We start from the raw sequence: 20,421 nt of genomic DNA, 5'->3' as shown, positions 1-20,421 counted from the left end.
AAAAGAAGTCTCTTTTTTCTATTATCCAAACTTGTAGCACAAAAAAACAACAAATCACATTCACAAGCCACTTATTGGCACCGTGTACCTGAGTGAGAATATCATAGAACCAAAGAACAAAAAAAAAAAAGCTGTTTCTTAAAAGTGTCTCTTGATAATAAACAGGTCCGCCGTCCTAAAGTGTCATCTGTTCGCCTTTTTTTTGACAGGTCCACTGTTTAGTGTTTAAAACGTCTCCTTTTTGTCCAAACAGGACGGAAAAGGTTGATTTTTTTAGAAATGTCTCCTCACTTGTGGCATTACACTCTTGCAGTAGTACTTGAATATTCCTCAGTGAGCTTCCAACTAGCTTTCCTCCCGGACTCCAGCATGTGTAACAGTCAGTGTGAGTGACAGGTCCTGTGCTTCCATTGATTGATCAGATGCTGGTGTCAGGAGGGGGGGGGGGGGGGGTCTGGCTCTGCTAAAAGAGTCTTGGTCAGTCAGGAGAAGAGGGCGGTGGGAGGTGGGTTTTATTTTATTTATTTTTAAACTTGAGGTGATTGGCGAAATACAAACCCCTCTTCCTGACCGACTGGTTTAGAATCTTTAGAGATTTACCAGCGGGGACTGGTGCCGCATTAATGGGCGATATGGTTCTCGTTGTCGCTGGCGTAGTCGGCCTCTTCGTCCTCGTAGTCGAAATCGTCGTACACGTCGCCGTTGCTGTCGTCCAGCCGCAGCTCCTCCTCCTTGATCCGCGGCTCGTCCCCCTTCAGTCCTTCGGGCACGTGGGGGATCTGGTGGTGGTTGGCGTTGGGCTCGGGGCTGCTGGACATGCTCGAGTGCTCTGAGGGCATCTGGGGGGAGGGCATCCCTGCCATGGATAGGGCACCTGGGTAGACCATGCCTGCTGAGGATAAGGGCAGCTGGCCTTGCTGCCTGTATGCACAAAGAGAGGCGAGTTAGGAGGCAAATAGGCGGAAGTGTCTTGAAGTACACTGAAGTAATCGTTGGTAATGCTGTTCAACAACGGAGGTGTTCAGGTGTTAGAGGTTCGACTAGTACAAGTAAAAGCTGTCCTACTAAGCGCTGTCTAGTTGATGGCTGCATGTGACTTTGACACGGGGAAGTAAAAGTAAGCAATCATTATCAGCCCCAGACTCTTACTGTGAGTAAAAGGGTGAATAGTTGTCCACACACTCGGTTAGAAAAGCACTGGAGCCCCTGCTAAGCTTCGGCCAGTTAGCGCCGCCAGCGGCGTAGCCCTGCGCTGCCTCTTGCTCTTCACTGTGGAGCGGCGAGCCAAAAGAAGGCTATTCCACTTTTCTATTACTCATAAAAGAGAAACGTTCTCTACTTTTCAACACGTTCATGGTTTGAAAATGCTATCATACCAGTGGGTAAATGGTACCGGCCCAAGCCTAAATTTAGTTACCTGGTTCAAATTTACATGTTGGCAAAAGATGATTAATTTTTAAATAATGTCAGAAAGCCCTAACGAGCTGGTAGCCGCTAATGATGCTAAATGTAGAAATGCGTCAGAGAGCTCTTTATCAAGCAACAACCAAGGGCTATATCACTGTTTCTTAAATCAGTCTTTACTAAACTTTGTTCATCTCTGGTTCTTCTGAATTACTTCATTTAACCTAAACTTAATAACGCTTCACTTGATAGAAGTTCTTTCTATTAAATAAAATAAAATAAAATGTTTTATGGCAGTCTTAAAATTAGAGAACCATAAAAACTGCAATACATGCACAACTAAATTGGATTGGAATATAGTATTTAAAATACAGTTTGAGATTTATAAAACCTTTGTGTTCTTTGTAAAATCTCATCAGCATCAACCGAATATGTATCATCTTTCTTTGAGAGCTGGATCCATGATAAAAAATTTAACAAATGCTACCAATGCTTTATAACATTTGAATAATGCCATAATCCACAATATTTGAACTTCTGCCCTATTTGGAGATCCAGGTCTAGAGACTTGAGAACAACTTCCAAGTTGGTTTGTCTGAAGAAGAATGCGCATAAATTAGAAGTAGAGATGCACCAAAATAAGTTTATTAGCCAATTTCTGATCTCAGGGTTTTATCAATCTTTGATCTGCTGAAATCAACTTCGGTTAATGAAAATTTCCTTTCCGAAAATCAAATCAACTATCTTCAAAATATCCTCTCTCACGTTGTGCAATGAGACACCTGACTTAATTTTTTAACTCCTCGTTGATGGTGAAAATGGCTAACTGAGCATCTTCCCTCAGCATCAACTTCTGCACTGAAGAGTGTTGCTGTCGTGACCTGGTAACGCTCGGGCATTGTTACGTTCACTGATCTGAAAAAAGGTCCCACAGGCGGGTAAAGCTGAAACACGTCTGATTAGTCACCAGCCAATTTATTAGTGCATCAAACTGGTTAAAAAAAATGCTAAATAGTCACTGTATGATATTTGCATACGGGCTAAAAGAAGTGAAAAAAGCTCATTTACATTTTTATTTTGCTTTTTATTTTTTTTTTTTCTTGATTTGCAAAACAAACAAAATCCTCCTCAACCTAAAACTACCCAGTCCCTCACCCTACGCTGAAGTATTGTCTCATCTCCTGCCTGCGGGACCTCATGATGGCCTTGTACTCGCCGATGCGCAGCTTCTTGCCGTCCACCAGGCAGGTGCGTTTGGGCCGCGGCTTGTACTTGTAGTCCGGGTATTTCTCCAGGTGCTGCTTGCTGAGGCGCGCCTGCTCCTCGTAGTAAGGCTGCTTCTCCAGGTTGGTCATGGCTTTCCACCTCGAGCCTGGACACGCACGGACACCAATCATTAGCTCGCTTGTCTTTGAAAAAAAAAAAAAAAATCCCCACAAAAGGGGCTTTTTCTTTCAGAGTAGCTCTACGTGCAATCACTGATTACTAGTTTCGACACTTTTCTTTTGAAAACAACACGTCCGTCTGTGCGCCGATGAGCTACGCTGACTGATGTGCGGCGCAAGACGCTTCGGCAAACAGTTTAAACCGATACATGTGAGGCTGCGCTTCAGTAACACACACACACACACACACACACAGAGTGTGACGCTGGAAGTGGCACCCGAAACGAGAACGCAACAGAGAGCAAAAGAGGGTTAATGAGGAGCACCGCTGGGACGACAGGTACTCATCTCAACTAATGAGGACTTCACTTAACCTGCTGTCATCTCTCAGCTCGGTTTCTGCTCACAGATCTGTACCATCAGTCCCCTGCTAGTGTGTGTGTGTGTGTGTGTGTGGGTGGAAAATCTTGTGCATGTCTTCCGCTGTGTGTGTGTGCTTCATATCTGGTCTGAATTTGCACTTGACTACTGTATGTTTAATGGGTAAAAGCTGTCGGCGCTCGGCTGTTCTCTCTCTCCCCCTCTCTCTCTCTCTCTCTCCCTCTCTCTGTGTTCTGCGATCTGTTAGCAATCGAGAGCGCGGAGGCTTATTAAAACCAGATTTCCCTGTGTTATAAAACGCTTAGGAGCTCTTTAAAATGTCAGGGCCGATCCCGGCGGTCTGGGGGAAATGTCAGGCGGCCTCGCGCTGCTTGTTTAATGCATAATGAATTATATCATCATTTGTCGTGGTTGTGCTCCCCCCCCCGCCCCCCAGCCTTTCATTAACGCCCGCTTACACAACACCGCCGCGGTAAGAAATCAGCATAAGTTCGTAACGCGCGTTTGAGAGACGGGGGGGGGGAGATGGCTTAGATGATGAGGGCATGGTGAGTGCCTGGAGTTGCTGCGGGCGCGGTGGGTTTACCCAGGATCTTGCTGATGTTGGAGTTGTGCATGTCTGGGAAGGCCTGGAGGATCTTCCGCCTCTCGTCCTTGGCCCAAACCATAAAGGCGTTCATCGGCCGTTTGATGTGCGGCTCGTTGTTGTTCCTGCCACGGGTTTCCCGAAATATTCTGGAGTCTGACACACTAGGGGAGCCTAAAGAGGATTAGAAAGGAAACACATCAAGAACAGTCAATAAAGTCATATATATATATATATATATATATATATATATATATATATATATATATATATATATATATATATATATATATATATATATATATATATATATATAAAATAGCAAATAGATAGCAGGTAAAAGTTGCGGATTGCTTGGTGAGCCTTAGATGCCATTATTTGTATGCCAAGCTTTGAAGATGTTGCTGATTTTTCTGTCATCCTCACTGTGTGATGTGGAGAGAGAAACTTGGTTCTTGGTCAGGCCTTGGTTGTCAAAGTTGTAGCTTTAAACTGGAATTATTCTTCTGACTGGTCAGATTTAAGTTGGTACCTATTTCCTCAGTCATTTACTGTCTAAACATATCAACACAGCTGTACCTTACTTAAATGGTATGTTCTCTTGTCTTTCCTAATCTAAAGGTTGGCAACAGGAAAGGGGTCTGTACACGTCATATTTATACCTCAGGGCAAAAGAAAGGCAATGGCAACTACTTAAGGGACTATTTATAGAAAATCTAATGAATCATAAGTATAAAAAATATCACATTTATTTATGATTTTCAAATGTGGGATTTTTTTTTTCAAATGATAGTTTAATAAAGTTGTTCTAATTAAAGGCATTTAAAAAAAATCAGAGCGATTTTATGCTTCAGCAATAAAAGGTAAATTTAGTTTAGTTCAGCATATCCTTATCACGTGTGCCAACTATTTTCCCTTCATTGCTCACTGATATTCTGAATGAGAGCACCCATCCTTTGGTATTTGGTGAGCGTGTGTGTGAGAGCGTACCGTCAGAGTCTCCGCTCATGGTGAAGTCCAGCATGGCGTGGCTGAACTTATCGTCGGCCTGCTGCTTCAGCTGCTGACTCAAACTCTCCAAGGCAGCTTTGTCCTAAATGGCACACACAGTTCACAGTTGCAGTCGGTCAGCGGCTGAGTCACGCGCCGGGAATCCATGAATGAATGAATGAATGAATGAAACCAGTGGTTTCCACTATTATTTTATACATTCACTTAAATCTGCCATTTAGAAATGTCAGGTCGGAAACGTATGTAAGAAAATTCAGTCAATAAGTCCTGTTTTTTTTTTTTTTTTTTTTAACAAACAGGCTGCCTGATATGTGGAAGTGTTGAAAGCTCGAACGCACATTTGTGTTTCAGTGTTTCCATGTGAGAAAATGTTGATTTTACTCCGATTTAGATGTTTACCGTTATGCCAGTGTGCCGCTGATTAGACGTGTGTGTGTGTGTGTGTGTGTGTGTGTGTGTGTGTGTGTGTGTGTGTGTGTCTTTAGCTGCTCCTGGCAGCCACCTGCGAGAGTGGAGTGCGGCGGCTTGCCTCTCTTGCAGAGGCCCCCGAGGGTCGACGCATTAGAGGGAGAGAGAGCAGGAGAGAGCGCGGCGCGGACGAGAGCGGGGCCACGCCGCACGGCCCCCTGGGTATTTATTACAACCAATAAAAGGCTGATTTACTGAGCATTTACATGCCTAATGCAAGCAGCCGGCACACACTGCGCTGGAGCTCGGCTGATGCGCACGCAAGCACACACACACACACACACACACACACACACACACCGCGGTAGCAGCGCCAACGTTTTACGGTTTAATTACACGATTAGGAGCTCTACCCAAAACACGGCCGTCTTCTAAAACGACGTCCCGGAAAGTGTCCTCCTCCATTTGCATGTGACCCCGGCGAGCCGGGTGGCTGCATGGAGGGGAGGGCAGGATGGTAATGAAATGCATTTTGTCTGTTTTTAGTCCAATACAGTTTAATTGTTAGAGATAATTTCCCCTCCAGATTGGAATAAATAGAGAGCGAGGGGAGAGAAAGAATAAAAGCTGGCAGCGCGCCGCTCTAAATGTTTCCTTTGCAAACCATTTCAAAAAGTATTTTATTTTTAATTCCTCCTGCTTTTATAGATGCATAATAACCTTCAATGGTTTTGGAGTTACTTAGTCATTTTGTATGTAAATCAGAAATATTTCAGGAGTTTTCCCTCATTTTGCACTAATGAATGCCTCGTTCAGTCCTCGTTCCAGAAAAAGAGCACAAAGTGTCCCTCACACTTTCAGATTTTAAGATTAAATATGCGCTCTCAGATGGCTTTATGGAGCCGGGGTGTGCGTGTGTGTGTGTGTGTGTGTGTGTGTGTGTGTGTGTTGCTGTGTGAGGAGCGATGAACAGGGAGACAGAGTGGATGACAGCCTAGTCTGACATTAAGCCCCGGTACAGTACATGGGAAAAGTGGATTGAATGGCTGACACGGGAGCGGAGACACAAAGTAGTGACAAAACTAATCCCGCGAGTGTGTCACAGATGACACCGCTGCATCTGAACGCACACAAAGCCGAGCGGGGCAGAGCAAGCCGGAGCCGCGGTAAGCGTGCGGCTGCAGAACATCAGAGAGAATCACCGGCGTCTCATACATTACAGATTTGGCTAATCTACGAAATCATATGATATCTTGGAAAAATCTGTTATCCAATTTAAAAAAATATATATTTATAATGTTGAAAAAAAAAGATCTTTACTGGCTTAAAAACTGATTTTTTTATTAAACATTAATTTAACTCAAAGCTGAATAATTTAACAGCCGCATCCTGTAGTATTTCTGTACTTCTGTTTAAGGCAGAGTAAATATCAAAACTGAACAAACATGCTCCACATTTCTTCTCAGTTCACACTCATAATCTGTTTTGAATGTGATTATTTATTAGATGCATGACTTCTATAAAGCGTTATATCTCCATGTGGACGGTAAACCTCATCTTTTCAGATTTAGTAATATCAAAAAGTTTCAAAGAGAAAGCAGTCCCCGGCCTCAGGCGTCCTTTCCATGTATCCCTCCTCTGTTTGTACGGAGAATAAAATCAGGGTAAACCCAGTTATCCGGTCGGCTGGAGGCCGGCTGGTAGTCTGTCTAATTAACTAGCTTATCAGCTCGTTAGACCTGGGTTACTCTACAAAGAGCGGTTAGGGTTTTATATATTTGCGTTTCTGCATCTAAATTAAAATGACAAAATCTACAATGTATGAGCATGAATACATATAAATTAATTAGAAATCTACACCTATATATAGATTACATGTAAGGCAGCAGGAGAAATAATTGTGGCTTTGATATACCAGCTGATTCCAAATATGTTTCACAAATAAACACAGTTTAGCTGCGCTGCTGAGGAGCCGACGCCGTCATTTCACATTACCGTCTCCCTGACACTCTGCTGTGCCACGCACACACACACGCACACACACACACACACACACACACACACACACACAGCCCTGCAGTGAGCCTCACAGACGCACTCATTACCTCCGCCATGCCTCTGGTTTTTTTTACCTTATCTGGCCCTCTTTAGCTTCCACACGTTTCAGAGAGGCCATTGTGCGGCGATTTGCCTCCTACGTGGTGCGGCGGTGGATGGCATATGGCAAGACAAATTATCGCACGCTGACAACGAGACGGTGCAGCCTGCGATGACTTCAGAGGACTCGGGTGGGTTTGTGTGTTTAGTTCACAGAATTTCGAGGCTGAGATAAAAAGGCGGCAATTCGTGTTCGAGTTTTTTTTTGGGTTTTTTTTCGTGCAAATCGTTTGTCGCAAAAAAAAAAAATCCCAACACGGTCGGCGTTTTACCTGAGGCTGGATGTAAAAAGATCATTCTGATGTGTTTCTGAATACAGCGTGCATGTATTTCAGTAAGCTGCTTCATCTCTAGGAAACGCACACTAATTCACACTGAGAAAATGCACACAGAATTATTTATATTTGAATATTTGACTATATAAATACATAAATTGACGAGAGTTTAATATATCCTTATTTTACCAAAAATGTGTTTTATTCAAGGTTTAAAACGGTCGCAATACATGCTGTGACATGGGAAAACACGATCCTGTAGTTGCAAAGATGACACAGTGAGATTTTAATGTGGAGAAAACGTTTTTAGTGCTACCCTCTAAGGTTAAAAGGAGCCAGAAGCAAAAACGGGCCTCACCTTGTCCGAGCGGCCGTTGTTGAGGCTGAGGCTGCTGACGGAAGCCAGCTTGGCGTCGAGGGCCTGCTGCTCCCCCTTCAGCTGCTCCTTCATCTGCCGGGCCTCGGCGAAGGCCTTGCTCACCGCCTCGTGGTCGTTCAGGTAGGCTGTTGAAGACAGCGAAGACAACAAGTCTGCTGAGACGCAGACGTGGGAGAGCGGACAATCTGTTAGCATCCCCGTCACAGGCTCTTTGTCTGTTTTTATCTTGTTTTTATTTTTCACTAGAACAGACGCAAAAATGATCCAGGATAATATTAAGGGGGGAAAAATAAATCAAGAAGCCTTTTTATTATTGGATGAAAACGTCAAAGTGTTTACTTCAGAGCTTTTCATCTGGAACAAATCTTCTTCTGAACCATAAGGTAAAGGCATTAACATACATTTGATGAGGTGAAGTTGCCAGGGCATGTGTGTGTGTGTGTGTGTGTGTGTGGGTGTGTGTGTGTGTGTGTGTGTGTGTGTGTGGAGTGGGGCATGTGAGTCAGAGCTCGCTCCAAGCAAGCTCATCCACTGACCCCTGTACCTGCTGCCCCTCAAACATAAAGCTGCAAGCAGCATCACAATAAACGGGGGCAAAGCCAACTATATTGCTGTTATTTTTTGAATTATTCTCCTCGGCTCAGTCGGTGTGAAGGCATCTGCCTGTGTGAGGGTGCGGGCGCCGCTATCTGCGCTCCCCATCGGTCGGGTTAGTTCCCAACAAAGAGCCACTGCTGCTTTATGAGGCCTTTATCTGCCATAATCCGCAGCGCTAATGCCATCTCCGAGCAGATTATCAGCTTCAGATTGGTAACGACAGAGCCGTGAACTCTTTCAGAAGTCATAACCGGTAAATCTGGACGTGAGTGGAGACCCCCCCCCCCCCCTCCGCCCCACAAAGAAAAGACGCTGGGTGAGAGGCAGGGCGGAGGAGCAAGAACCGAGAGGAGGAGGAGGAAGAGGAGGAGGAGGAGGAGGGGTGACAGAATTGGGTGGCAGTCAATTTTAATCTGCAGTCAAAGGAGAGGAGGATGAGGCGGAGTTGGGGAACTGATAGAAATTCCAGCGTGCGCGATTGTGTGATTGCTTAAACTGACAGAAACGACAACCATCCAGACAAGTGAATGTGGCCCAGATACAAGGAGGGAAAGGTTGGAGGGGATGCCTTTTGCTCCCTCGCGCAGTAGGAAAACAAGTCTTTTTTTTTTCTCTCTCTCTCTCTCTCTCACTGCGGACAGATGCAACACATTTACTGTGAAACACCGAGGTTGGAGTTTGGGGACTGCAGCACTCGGCGGCACGGACAAAGACAAATGTGTGATGGTGGTGGAAGTTACAGGCGCTGACAGCCCTTCACTGTGGTTTGAGACGGATGGATGGACGGATAGATGGGGAGGGAGAGAGAGAGAGAGAGAGACGCATGCCTCCAGGTTGAAAGGTGTACAATAACGACACCCAAATACTTACATCTGGGCTCACATCTAGATTTAAAGCTTGTGGCGACAAAGCAAATGTATCCACAGTGTTTTTATGACAACACTGAAGCAAAAGCAGCACGTCTAATAGATGTCAGCGAATGTTTACCTTAATATTTAGCTGACTAAAACAAAATAGTCCCTCAGACTTTCATTGCATAATTATTAAAAATATATACTATTTTAAATAAATAAAAATGTAAAAAAAAAACTGTATTTTTCAATAACAAGAGCATGAAAACACTAGGCCTGTGCTGGATAGGTGTGTTTAGAGTTTGTGTTGCTCTATAAAGACCAGAACGACTAAGGGATGATATTCTGTGCAATAAGAAAGTTTGCTTTGAAAATATTTCTAAGTTTAGCAAGTTTTTTTTAGAAATGAGTTTCAAAAGTTTGCATGAAAATAAAGAAGATATGGTACAGGCACTATTTTAGCTGTAATAATCAATATCTTGTGGTATTTTAGTAGCTGTTCTTTTTTTATTTATTCATCATGTTCTACATTTTATTTCAAATTGATGTTAATAATGTTAAAGTGTGGATCTTTCATACTTATAAAGTTCATATTTTGTCACAGCGCACGCCGAGAGGAGACGTCTATTTAAATCAGGGGAAAAAGATTTAATCTCATTTTGAGACATATGCAGTCTGAAATAAAACTTGATGAAAAACGAATAAAATCTGTGTTCTGCACTCAGAAGGGTTTAATCTGTTTTATTCGCCTAATGTTGTTCTGATTCCAGTTTGAATATAAATAACCCCAAAAGGCCCTCATAATCTGCGACCCCCCCCCTCTTCTACCACAAACAGATTGCAAATCAAAACGACCACCTCTGGACCCTCGTCCAGCGCGTCTGCCCCTGCCGTCCGCCGTGAACTTGTAACAGGAATCCTAATACGACGGGGGCAGCTGTAATGCAGAGTGATCGGCTAAAAACTCGGTGGCAACAGATGGAACAATGAGCTCCGGCATATCAGGGATCTAGCCTCTCGCAGCGCGAATAATTCAGCCGGGATCGCACACAAACTTAAAACACAGTAATCCATTTTTCCGAACAAAAAACATCTGGGACTGAAAATCCACTAATCTGATATTAAATCCGCCGATTTGTTGAAAAACAGTGAGATTAGCCAGAAAGTCGGGGGGTGGGGGGGGGTTTGACTGCCTGCCTATTGCATATGAGGAGGAGGTTGGTGTGTGTGTGTGTGTTGGAGAGAGCCTTTGTGTGAGTTTGAGTAAGCATGGAGTGTGTGTGCCGGTATTGTATGGTTAATGCTGGGTGTTTGCGATGTCCTGGCTCATGTAAGAGGCTTGTCTAATCTCATTGGTGATACCTTCTGTCTGTCATGCACTCCTCTCTTTATTATTCCCCCACTTCATTGCTCTGGAAAAAAAAAAAGGAACACTAATCCTCATCTCTCTCTCTCTCTCTCTCTCCCCTGTTCCTCACAGGAACAGCTCCTATGTCGCTCTGTCTCTTTTAGTCACTAATAAACACATAACAATGAAGCCGCCTGCAGGCAAATAGCGGCATGGAGGAAAAACACAAACACTAATTATAGCCTGTTACATATGTGTGATATTTGAACTATCGGTGTTTGCGTGAAAAATGGATTAAGAGTAGAAAATAGTGATTCATTTATGTCATATTTTCTTTATGCGTGCATAAGGCTGAGGAGGATTATGGCGCCGCCATCATAGTGCTGTGAGAAACACCCGGTTCTTGCAGAACTAGATTCTGCTTAAAGATGGTCGCCATGACAGAAACACTATGCGGACACTCAGAGTTTAAGATCTCTGAGACTTTAACAGTTTTTTATATGTATGTATCTGATGTAAAAATGTTTGCAGCTTAAGGAACTGAGCTGTTTCATACATCCACAGTTTCTGTTTTTTGTCCTGAAAAACGGACTAGTGATGGGAATTGGCCTATTTCCAGCTTAACCAGGCCAGCCTGGTGACCGATTGCTCGAAACCCCAAAAATATTTTTTTTTTTTTTCCCCCAATCTGTAAACCCCTCATAAAAAACACCAAGGCGTAACTCTTCAGTGTAGAAGCAGTTACTGATGGAAAAAGACTAACAGCTAGATATACTCCAAGTCTGAGAGCTGTTAAAAAAAATGAAGTCAGAAGATGTGAAAGGCTATTTAAAGTGTAGCAGTATTTTCTATGACCTTTTCAGCCAACAGAAAGGCTGAATCAGGCACAGAAAAGTTGCCCCTGTTTATCCATCTGTGGTCTCGACCAGTAAGGATCTCCATTCTCCGGGCTGCTCCTTACATCATGCAAGCCGTGCTACCTGCGCTAAATGTGCTAACTGCTGAAATAGGCAGTGAAAAGTCAATGTTGTAATAATTTAGTCAATGGTTTTTCACAGGGATCGCTCTCTCACAAATAACGTGACAGCCTTCCTGATCCTAGAATAAATTATTATTGCCTGGTTGTAGCAGGAAGGCTGGGAAAAAAAAATGTTAACGTCTGTTCTGATATCTTCTTATTTATTAGCTGTTTAAACAATGTAATCTGCTACAATCAGTGTTTGACATATGAAATCTTTTGTGAAAAGCACAAGTTGGACCAATCACTTTTGACTATTATCGGATTCAGTTAAAGTCCTATCCAAATCAAAAACTTGTTATAAGAGGGAATTGCTTGGAGATGGTGTTCGTACTACATGGATTCGCACTCAACAATAAACAGATTTATTTTCTCTGGCGGCTTTGGAGAATTCCCCAGTCTTCCCGCCGTCTGCTACGGTAAAAACAAACTACATCTACTTACCTATTGAGCTGACTCTGGTCGGCGGCGCTCCGATGCTGGAGGGCACTGCGCTGTGCTTCATGGAGCCGGCGGCGCCCAGCTTGGTGGTGGCGGCAGCAGCAGCGGGAACCTGTGGGGAAGTTGGGGGGGAGTTGGGTGACTTGCTCTCGGATGCCTTAGGCTTGGCCGACAGGTTCAGTGGCTGTGCACCCTCACTGTCCTGCAAAAACCAAAACAGCACAGTTTCGCCCGCTGTGACCACCGTAGCAATTTGGAAGCGGGAGGCGAGGGGGACGCCCTCGCGTCTCCCCGACCGAGACCACGTGCTGATTGAACGGAAGCCCATGCACGGCGATCTGAAGGGAAGGCCGGCGGGATGGGGAAGGGGACAGGGTGCATGCCACTGCCTGTCTTCAAAACAACTCGTGATAAGCAAAGAGTAACAGCACATACAGAAACCTTTGGGTGCAAACCACTGACACGTACATGCAACACAACCGACCACCTGTGACAGCAAAGCCACTCTTCAAAAAAACAATCAAGAGAACACAGTACATGCAGGTGCACACGCCACATGCAGGCTGCAGAAACATGCATCACAATGCTGCTCCTTGCAGAAATCATATGGCAAGCAGCAACAAAGACACAATGGGCAGGAACACCTCCGTGCCATGTATAAATATAGCGGCCGCCTCCTGTCTTTCACACAGAACAACGCATCCTTTAAAAGGTGTGAGAGTGCAGAGATACAGCAACGTCTCGATGCATCAAACAGCGGTTAGAGGACAGTCTGGCACTTCAAATTGCTCTTGGTCTATTAGAAAGCGCAAACCTTCGAGAACGCCCGAGAGTGCGGGGAGAAAATAGTGAGGCAGCAGTTTATGCCTCAAACACAAATACACAGACACACGTAAGCGCTGCCATCTATTAAACCATCAGCTCAGATTCCTTCCAGAGGTTTTCACACCTGTTGAACTTTTCCACATTTTGTTACAATACCACCACAACGTGTAACCGTTAAGAAACGCAGTTTTCCCTCAAATATCTGAAAAGTGCGGCATGCACTAAGCACCCAATTCCCATTGTGAAGTCATCTTATTAATAAATGGAGTCAATATGTGTGCAATTTAGTCTTAGTGTAAATGTATCTGTGAGGGACAGAACATTATTGAACAAGAACTTGTTGTTTAAAGCAGTTATGTTTAAAACTATATCCTAAACATCTGATAGAACTCTGTTCAATCCATCCAGCACTGCAGGAGCTGCAAGGAGCCACAGCTCAGGTGGAAGAATCTGTTAACTATTGGTTGAGCTTTCCATATATGGGCTAAATGTGTGGGAATAAAGAAGAAAGACTGTTGAAATGAATCCATAAAAAGTTAAACATGTGGAAGAAGGAACTCTGGCTGGGTAAGACCAAGCAGATTTTCCTAGTTTGGCCTGCAAACACACCATCATTAAAGCAAAACGTGGGGATGGCAGCATCATGCTGAGGAGTCGCTTCATCCTCAGCAGGCACAGGGAAGCTGTGGGCCTAAATCCTGAAGTATCTGGTATAACTTAAAATTGCAGCTCACAGAGACTTTCCATCAAATCTGACTGGACTTGGAACTATTTTGTGAAGAATGGACTGAATGTTGTTAAATGATGTGCAAAGCCAGTAGAGAAACGCCCCCGGATTATTTGCAGCTGCAATTACAGCAAAATGCAAAAGCAAAAGACTTGCACTATTTTCCCTTCCACTTCACAGCTACGCACAGTCTCTTAAAATCCAAATAAAATCCATGAAAGCTTTTATAACCCAACAATGTGTGGGGAAAAACCCAAAGGACGCGAACACCTGCATTCATGCCAGCGCGACAACCGCAGCAGCCTTCAGGTGAACCGACCACCAGTCGGTGTCTGGTAAACTGTCATGGCAACATGACCCCCCGCCGACGACCTAATCCAATCAGGGGCATCCTGGGAGTGTCACGTGACGGGAAGAGAGGAATTAGATCAGACGGAGCAGATGCACGCAAACCGCTCTGTGTGATTAAACGTCCACAATTAAAAGCCTGACGCAAAATGGGACAATGATGAAGGCAGTTAAGGACCGTAGCGTAAAAATCCCGGCCAAGACATACAGTTTGGATTGTCGAAAGGATGTTTGGTGTTTGAAATAATTAGGGAGAACTTTCAGTAGTGCAGGTGTGGTTTTGATGTGGGATTTAAACCCGATATGGTAGAATGGAGACATTATTTGTATTTTCTGGTCATTAGTCTAATTGCAGCTTAAGCAGTATAGAAATCAGAATATAGTGGGATTCAAAAAAAGAGAAAGTATCGTGTGTGTGTGTGTGTTGTATATTCACTCATTAAGGCCGACTTTCCCTGATTCCCTCTCCTTGAGTCACACTAAGCCTTATGAGCCCCTCACAACTCAATTAAGCCCCTCCAATTAAGCCCCTCCAATGTGTATGTGCACGTGTACGCCTGTGCGTGTGAGCCGTCCTCGCTTAGTGTGTGCGTGCATGCGCGCGCAACGAGTCCTAACCGGATTGTCCTTCATTAGGGAGGTCTTTCTAAATAGACGGAGGACCCCCAAAGATGCCTTCAGCGAGACAATGGGCCGGAGAAGAAGAGGAGAGAAAGGAGAAAACCGAGCGGGATCTTCTCAATCCTGACCCATATTATGGCGGGCTTTGGCTGCGGATGCGTTTGAATATTTATTACAAATAGATAATGCCTCTGCCTCTTGTACAGTGGATGGGGGAGTTTCCTCTTTGCGCCAAGCCAAATCCTGTGGTGGGAAGGTGGCCAACCTGCATTATGCCAGTGTGGAGGAATTAGTTTAGAGAGTGGAGCTGAGACGCTTGGACAGACTTGTCTGTGTGTGTGTGTGTGTGTGTGTGTGTGTGTGTGTGTGTCTGTGTGTTAGACATTGTTCGACAAGCTCTAAATCTCATGAAAGTATGTGTGTGTATGTGGAGACTCTAAAGGCTTGGAATCTTGAATTAATACAATTGCTTTTGTGTCTCTCTTGGCTGATGAAACACTCTCCAGCTTTGAGACAGAAAACATGCAGAGTGACAGCGAGAGCCAGAGGGACACAGAGATGGAGAGGAAGCAGAAGGGGAGAGATAATGTGTGTCTGTGCGTGTGTGTGTGTGTGTGTGCGTGTGTGTGTGTGGGCTGCTTCTGCGGATGCCGACATGTGCAAGTGACATCAGTGTTCTGCATCTTATTGCGGGAGCTGACGGTTCAATTAAAACGCCATGTGCTGTGCCGCCACCGTTTATCCCTGTCAGGTCTACACCACTGTGTTTGTGTAGAGGTGTGCTGCATTGGCCATGTCGAGACCCTTAAATGTGACTTCTTCATCTGCTTCTCTCCTCTGCTTTTCCCTTCCCTGCAGCTATAAGTGTCTACTCATATTAATTTTACTGTCACATCAAACTTTATTAGGCAGCAAATGCTCAGTTCATTTGTATTAGCATAGAGGAACTGATCTTTTTTTTTTTCTAGTTTAGTTTCTCCTCTATTAGGACAGCAGCGTGCCAAGCTTAAACTAATATTGTACTGTGGATGGGAAGCAACAGTCTTGGCCTTTGAAACAAAGGGTGCAGAGTGTGGAGATGGCAAGCCTCCACCGTCTGCAGTGTCTTGCAAAGGTTCTACAATAGGAACTTTAGCACATTTGTCATGATACAGCCACAACAGCAAATGATGCATGACTTTCAATGAGTTTTACAAATAAAAAAATCTTTAAGGTGTAGCAGAGAATTTGCACTCCAAAATGCAGTGAAACAATGTGATGCTTTTCTTTAGCAGGGATTTGAGAGGAGATAGATAAAGCTAAATGCTCGGCTGACCTGGAAGAAAACTTGCTAAAGTCTGTGAAAGACTGGAGACTTGGGCTGAGGTTCAACTAGGACGACAACTCTAAACATCCAGCCAGACCAATGTGATGGTTTTATATCCAAGCAAATTCATGTGTTAAAAAGGCCCAGATCAAGTCCCGACTTAAAGTCAATAAAGAATCTGCGGCAAATCCTGAAAACTGATATTCACAAACGCACTCCGTTCAATCTAGCTGAGTTTGAGCTAATTAGTAATTACGAATGAGAATAAATGTCTCTTTCTAGATGTGGAAAGCTGGGAGAGGCGTGCCTCAAACGATGGGCAGCTGCAACTGCAGCAAAAGCCGGTTCTGAAAAGTATTGACTGAAAGGGATGCAATACAAATGCACGCCGCACTTTTCAGATTTTAATTTGCGAAGGAAATCACCAAGAATCCCCTAAAAATACGTTTGCAAGGCACTGCATACAGTCATTATTTAACAAACGTCTGCACGGGAGAACATGTCGGCACAAACCTGCGGCGCTGGAGTATCTGCAGAAGTGCTGACTCCAGCTTGTTGTGTTTCTATGTAGTGTACAGCCTCTGTTAGTGATTTTCTCATCATTCCTTCTTAATTTACTAGTAAAGATAATATTCATAAAGCTCAATATAAGTAGTTCAGAATGGGGGGGGGGATACAGCACTCTGATCCACTTTAACATTTTAAATGTTCTTAAATAATATGGTAACACTGTAAGTTAGCATAAATAAAGTCAGCAATAAAAAAACAGCACAACCCCCAGAAATCCAGCAGCATGCTATTCAAAGAGTAAATAGTGATCAACTACTGCGCTTGACTCCATGCACTTTGGGCCACTGCGTGTGTGTTGCATGTCGGCTAAAGGGCTACATATGGTGCATCATTTTCAACTCCATCGTGAGTGCGTATGCGTGCACGCCTGCAGCTCCGGATCCACTCTTGCGTATAAGGAAGCTTTATGCAGACTGCAGTGATTTAAGCAGCGAGGGTGCATACGTGCCGGTGACGTGGCCCACACCTGTGTGTCGTGTAGGTGTGCACGCGCGCGGGATGTGTGTCTGTGTCTCACCCGAGGGTAAAGCACTTAAGCGGTGTGTGCCTGAGTCCAAACAGCTGTGAGCATAGCCAGGCACGGGCTTTCTAAATGACTGGAGACCCGACATGGAGCCCACATGGGGAGGGCACCGATGAAATATACATGTCGCCGGACTAAAGAGCGTGTGACGAAGAGAGAAACTTTTTTGAGGCGACATCGTGGGGGTCTGTCCAAGTGGGGGAGAAATAAAAATGCTAATGTCTGTAAAAACCTGTCTAAAATGTTTGTAAGCAGGCTCTGTGGTGAGGTTTGCCGTTCTGGCTCTGCAGACACTGTCAGGGTCCACGCTGGTCAACTCACCAGTCAGCCACTCCTGCCGGACAGGGGAGACCATTACGACTCCCCTGTCTTCCTCCGCCACGGGCCGGGACTCTAGCTGTCAGCCTGACTCTATATATATGGTAATAAGTGTGTGTGACAGCAGGGTATGGCGGCGCTGTGTGTGTGATGGAGACGTAGGGAGGAGTCTGCGGGGGAAACGAAATCAGTGATCAGCGATGAGCTTTTAGGTGGCGACGGTCAGAAACAACCCAGCGGCAAAAAAGTGATCAGGAATCTGTAAGCCAGAAGGAACGGAGATTGGAAGGTAAAACGTGAAGCAGAAGCTTGACGGTTTTGTTTCTCATACCGATGTTTTGCGTCTGCTCGGTTGACCGGAGGTCGCGCGAACAGCGGGGAGCGTGTTTGTGTGGTCGCGCAGGAGGCCGAGCAGATATTCATAGAATTCCACCTGGATGGACACGAGGCTTGGCTCTCATCACGCCCATCAGGCGGCCAGCCAAGAAAACGACACAAAGTCCAACGGATCCCCCGAATGGACCGCGGCGAGACAGCAGCTGGGCTTCGGTGATAAAGTCACTCTATTTGATTTGCAGACATGGAGTGACTGAGAATTGTCAGAAAGCGGGTCTACCTGAGGCGGATGTTTAGTGAGAACTGAGCTCTTTTGATTTGGGGAGGGGAAGAAAAAGTGTGTGTGTGGGGGGGGACAAGAGCCTCCACTGCTCATGCATAGTGATGAAACGCTCATTAAGACCGTCGTATATAAGGCTGGTCTAATTGTTCACCGGGAAGGTAATTGGGCTGCAGAGATGAAGTAGGTTGCTAAGCTCAAATGCTTTTGAAACATGAACAAACACATTTGGGAGATAACTTTTGGCAAAACAAATTTTTATCCAAATAATTATTATAGCAAAGGACCCTCGTTTCAATTATTTTGAATGTATTGACGGCACCAAAAATACTTTTCTCATCATACTGGTGACGTATGAAAATTAGCGCGCAGGCAGTATGTTACTAAACTATACTTGAAACTCCACGTTTAACATAAAAATATTAAGATATGCGTTAAGTTGTTCTTTTGTACAGTTTAGCTTGAGCTAAATTGCGTTGAGGTACTAACCCCGACCGACTATTCAATCATCATTCACTGCAAAAACGGATCTAAAAATAAGTCAAATGTTCTTAAAATGAGTGTATCTGTCCTTGATTTGAGCAGGTAAATAAGATTATCTGCCAATGGAATGAGTATTTTGACCCCTAAAATAAGATAATTAGACATCCTGCACTTGAAATAAGATGATTGAGATTGATTGTTCTTATTTTCAGTGCAAAAAATCTTATTCCATTGGCAAATTATCTTATTTACCTGCTCAAATCAAGGACAAATACACTCATTTTAAGAACATTTTACTGATTTCTAGTTCTGTTTTTGCAGTGTTGTCCAGCAAATATTGAGCTTCATCCATCTTCCTGACAACTGGAGAAATGCATCCCCGCAGCATGATGCCGCCACCACTGTGCTTTACAGTGGAGACGACGCGCAGAAGTACCACTCAGCGTCGTGCTATCACAGACGACGTATAGAAATATCCAACAGGGCGTTTCTTAGAGATGGATTCTTGCGTGAGTGCCGAGCACAGAGACATGCACATCCACAGGCACGAGCAGGCTCTCAACGTCTGGCCTCGCCCTTCCCTTACCTTGTTCTTGTTTGAGGACGGGGAACTGCGGTTCTTGTCGCCCTGTGGGTGCGAGTTGGTGGGCGGGGAGTGCGCGCCCAGGTTGGCTTGGGACGCGAGGCTGCCGCCGTGCTGCTTCGCCCCTGGGGAAACCTGCATGGCCGCCAGCTGAGCTGCGTACAACTGCTGCGAGGTCAGAGACGTGGGAGGGGGGAGGGGGGGGGGAGAGGGAAAGAGAGCGAGGTTAAAAGGGGGAGGAAAGAAAAGGATGACATGAATAAATGAATACTTAAGAGCGCACACACACACACACACAAAAAAAAAGGAGAAGGCAACTAAAAAGCTCTAGAAGAAGAGGCCATTAGTGGCCCGGGCTCTGTTTGTGTGACAGAGGGAGATAGAGAGGGACATTTCTACTGTCACCCCCCCCCCCCCCCCCCCCTCAAGCCCCCTCACCCCCTGGGAGAAGCGCTAACAGCCTCTCAGGCCCAGGGATGGGCATGTCCCCTCCAGGTGCATCGTGGGAGAAAGGCAAACATTCTGGCTATCGAGGTCACGCCGGAGAGCTCGGCTCCGGCATAAAGGTGGGGAAACAAAAGTGATGACACGGGGAAAAGGGAGACATCTCTGGCTCCGTTAGAGTAGCTACAATAAGAGCCGTCCAATAAAGACGAATTAATTCAATAAACAGTTACGGGCAACAAACCCCAGCTTTCTTAGTCTTATTTTTGTATTTAATTAGTTTCTAATTAATTTACGGCATTATGCTGCTGGATGCTGTGTTGGTAAATTCTTTTTTTTTTTTCTTTTTTTTTTTTTCAAGGCAACAGACACACTAGAGTTATCACAAGTTGGAAAAAGCTTCAGTCTTCCCCCACGACCGTCCTTTCTCTGCCTCCATCAAACCCATCCTGCAAAGCTCAGCTGCTTTCATGTGGTCCAATACAAATCTCCCAGACGCCGTGTCTTCCTGCGTTCCTCTGAATTGTTATTCCTCCCTCTGAGGAGCAACAGAATGCTCAGTTTAGAGAGAAGTCACTGATGTGTTGTTTCTTTTTTTTTGAATAGTTATAATTGTTATTTATTTCTTGTGGAATAATTTTCTGGATGAAGATCATCTTTTTTTTTTTTTCTTTTTGAGTTTAACTTCCGTCCTTCTGTTGGCGCTTGGCTGCCGGCCACCGGCGTCAAACAAATGCTGGTTTATGCAAATGGACAAGGAAGAGATGCTGTCACCGCTATTTCTTCTCCGCATCCTGCGCTCTGTCTGCTTCTACC

At 44.7% G+C, this 20,421-nt stretch overlaps 1 protein-coding gene across 8 annotated transcripts in view; it reads right to left on the bottom strand.

The window, feature by feature from the left end:
* Positions 1-530: 530 nt before the first annotated feature.
* The window catches only part of sox5 (SRY-box transcription factor 5), a 100,582-nt gene continuing 80,691 nt past the window's right edge, over positions 531-20,421 (bottom strand). For 2 of the 8 annotated variants that reach the window (XM_012877105.3, XM_036149274.1), the window contains 7 exons: positions 19,165-19,329; positions 12,245-12,443; positions 7,966-8,138; positions 4,747-4,849; positions 3,757-3,930; positions 2,560-2,776; positions 531-921 (listed from right to left, as the gene is read on the bottom strand). In XM_012877105.3, coding sequence (XP_012732559.2) covers positions 621-921; positions 2,560-2,776; positions 3,757-3,930; positions 4,747-4,849; positions 7,966-8,138; positions 12,245-12,443; positions 19,165-19,329 — 1,332 coding nt within the window. In that variant the 3' untranslated portion in view covers positions 531-620. Of the gene's footprint in view, positions 922-2,559; positions 2,777-3,756; positions 3,931-4,746; positions 4,850-7,965; positions 8,142-12,244; positions 12,444-19,164; positions 19,330-20,421 lie in introns of all 8 variants that reach the window. The other 6 variants (XM_012877106.3, XM_021323835.2, XM_012877103.3 and 3 more) reach the window with 5 other exon arrangements.

This window comes from Fundulus heteroclitus, chromosome 17, assembly GCF_011125445.2.
Source record: "Fundulus heteroclitus isolate FHET01 chromosome 17, MU-UCD_Fhet_4.1, whole genome shotgun sequence".
Lineage (NCBI taxonomy): Eukaryota > Metazoa > Chordata > Actinopteri > Cyprinodontiformes > Fundulidae > Fundulus > Fundulus heteroclitus.
This window is presented reverse-complemented; position numbering and strand designations above follow the sequence as displayed.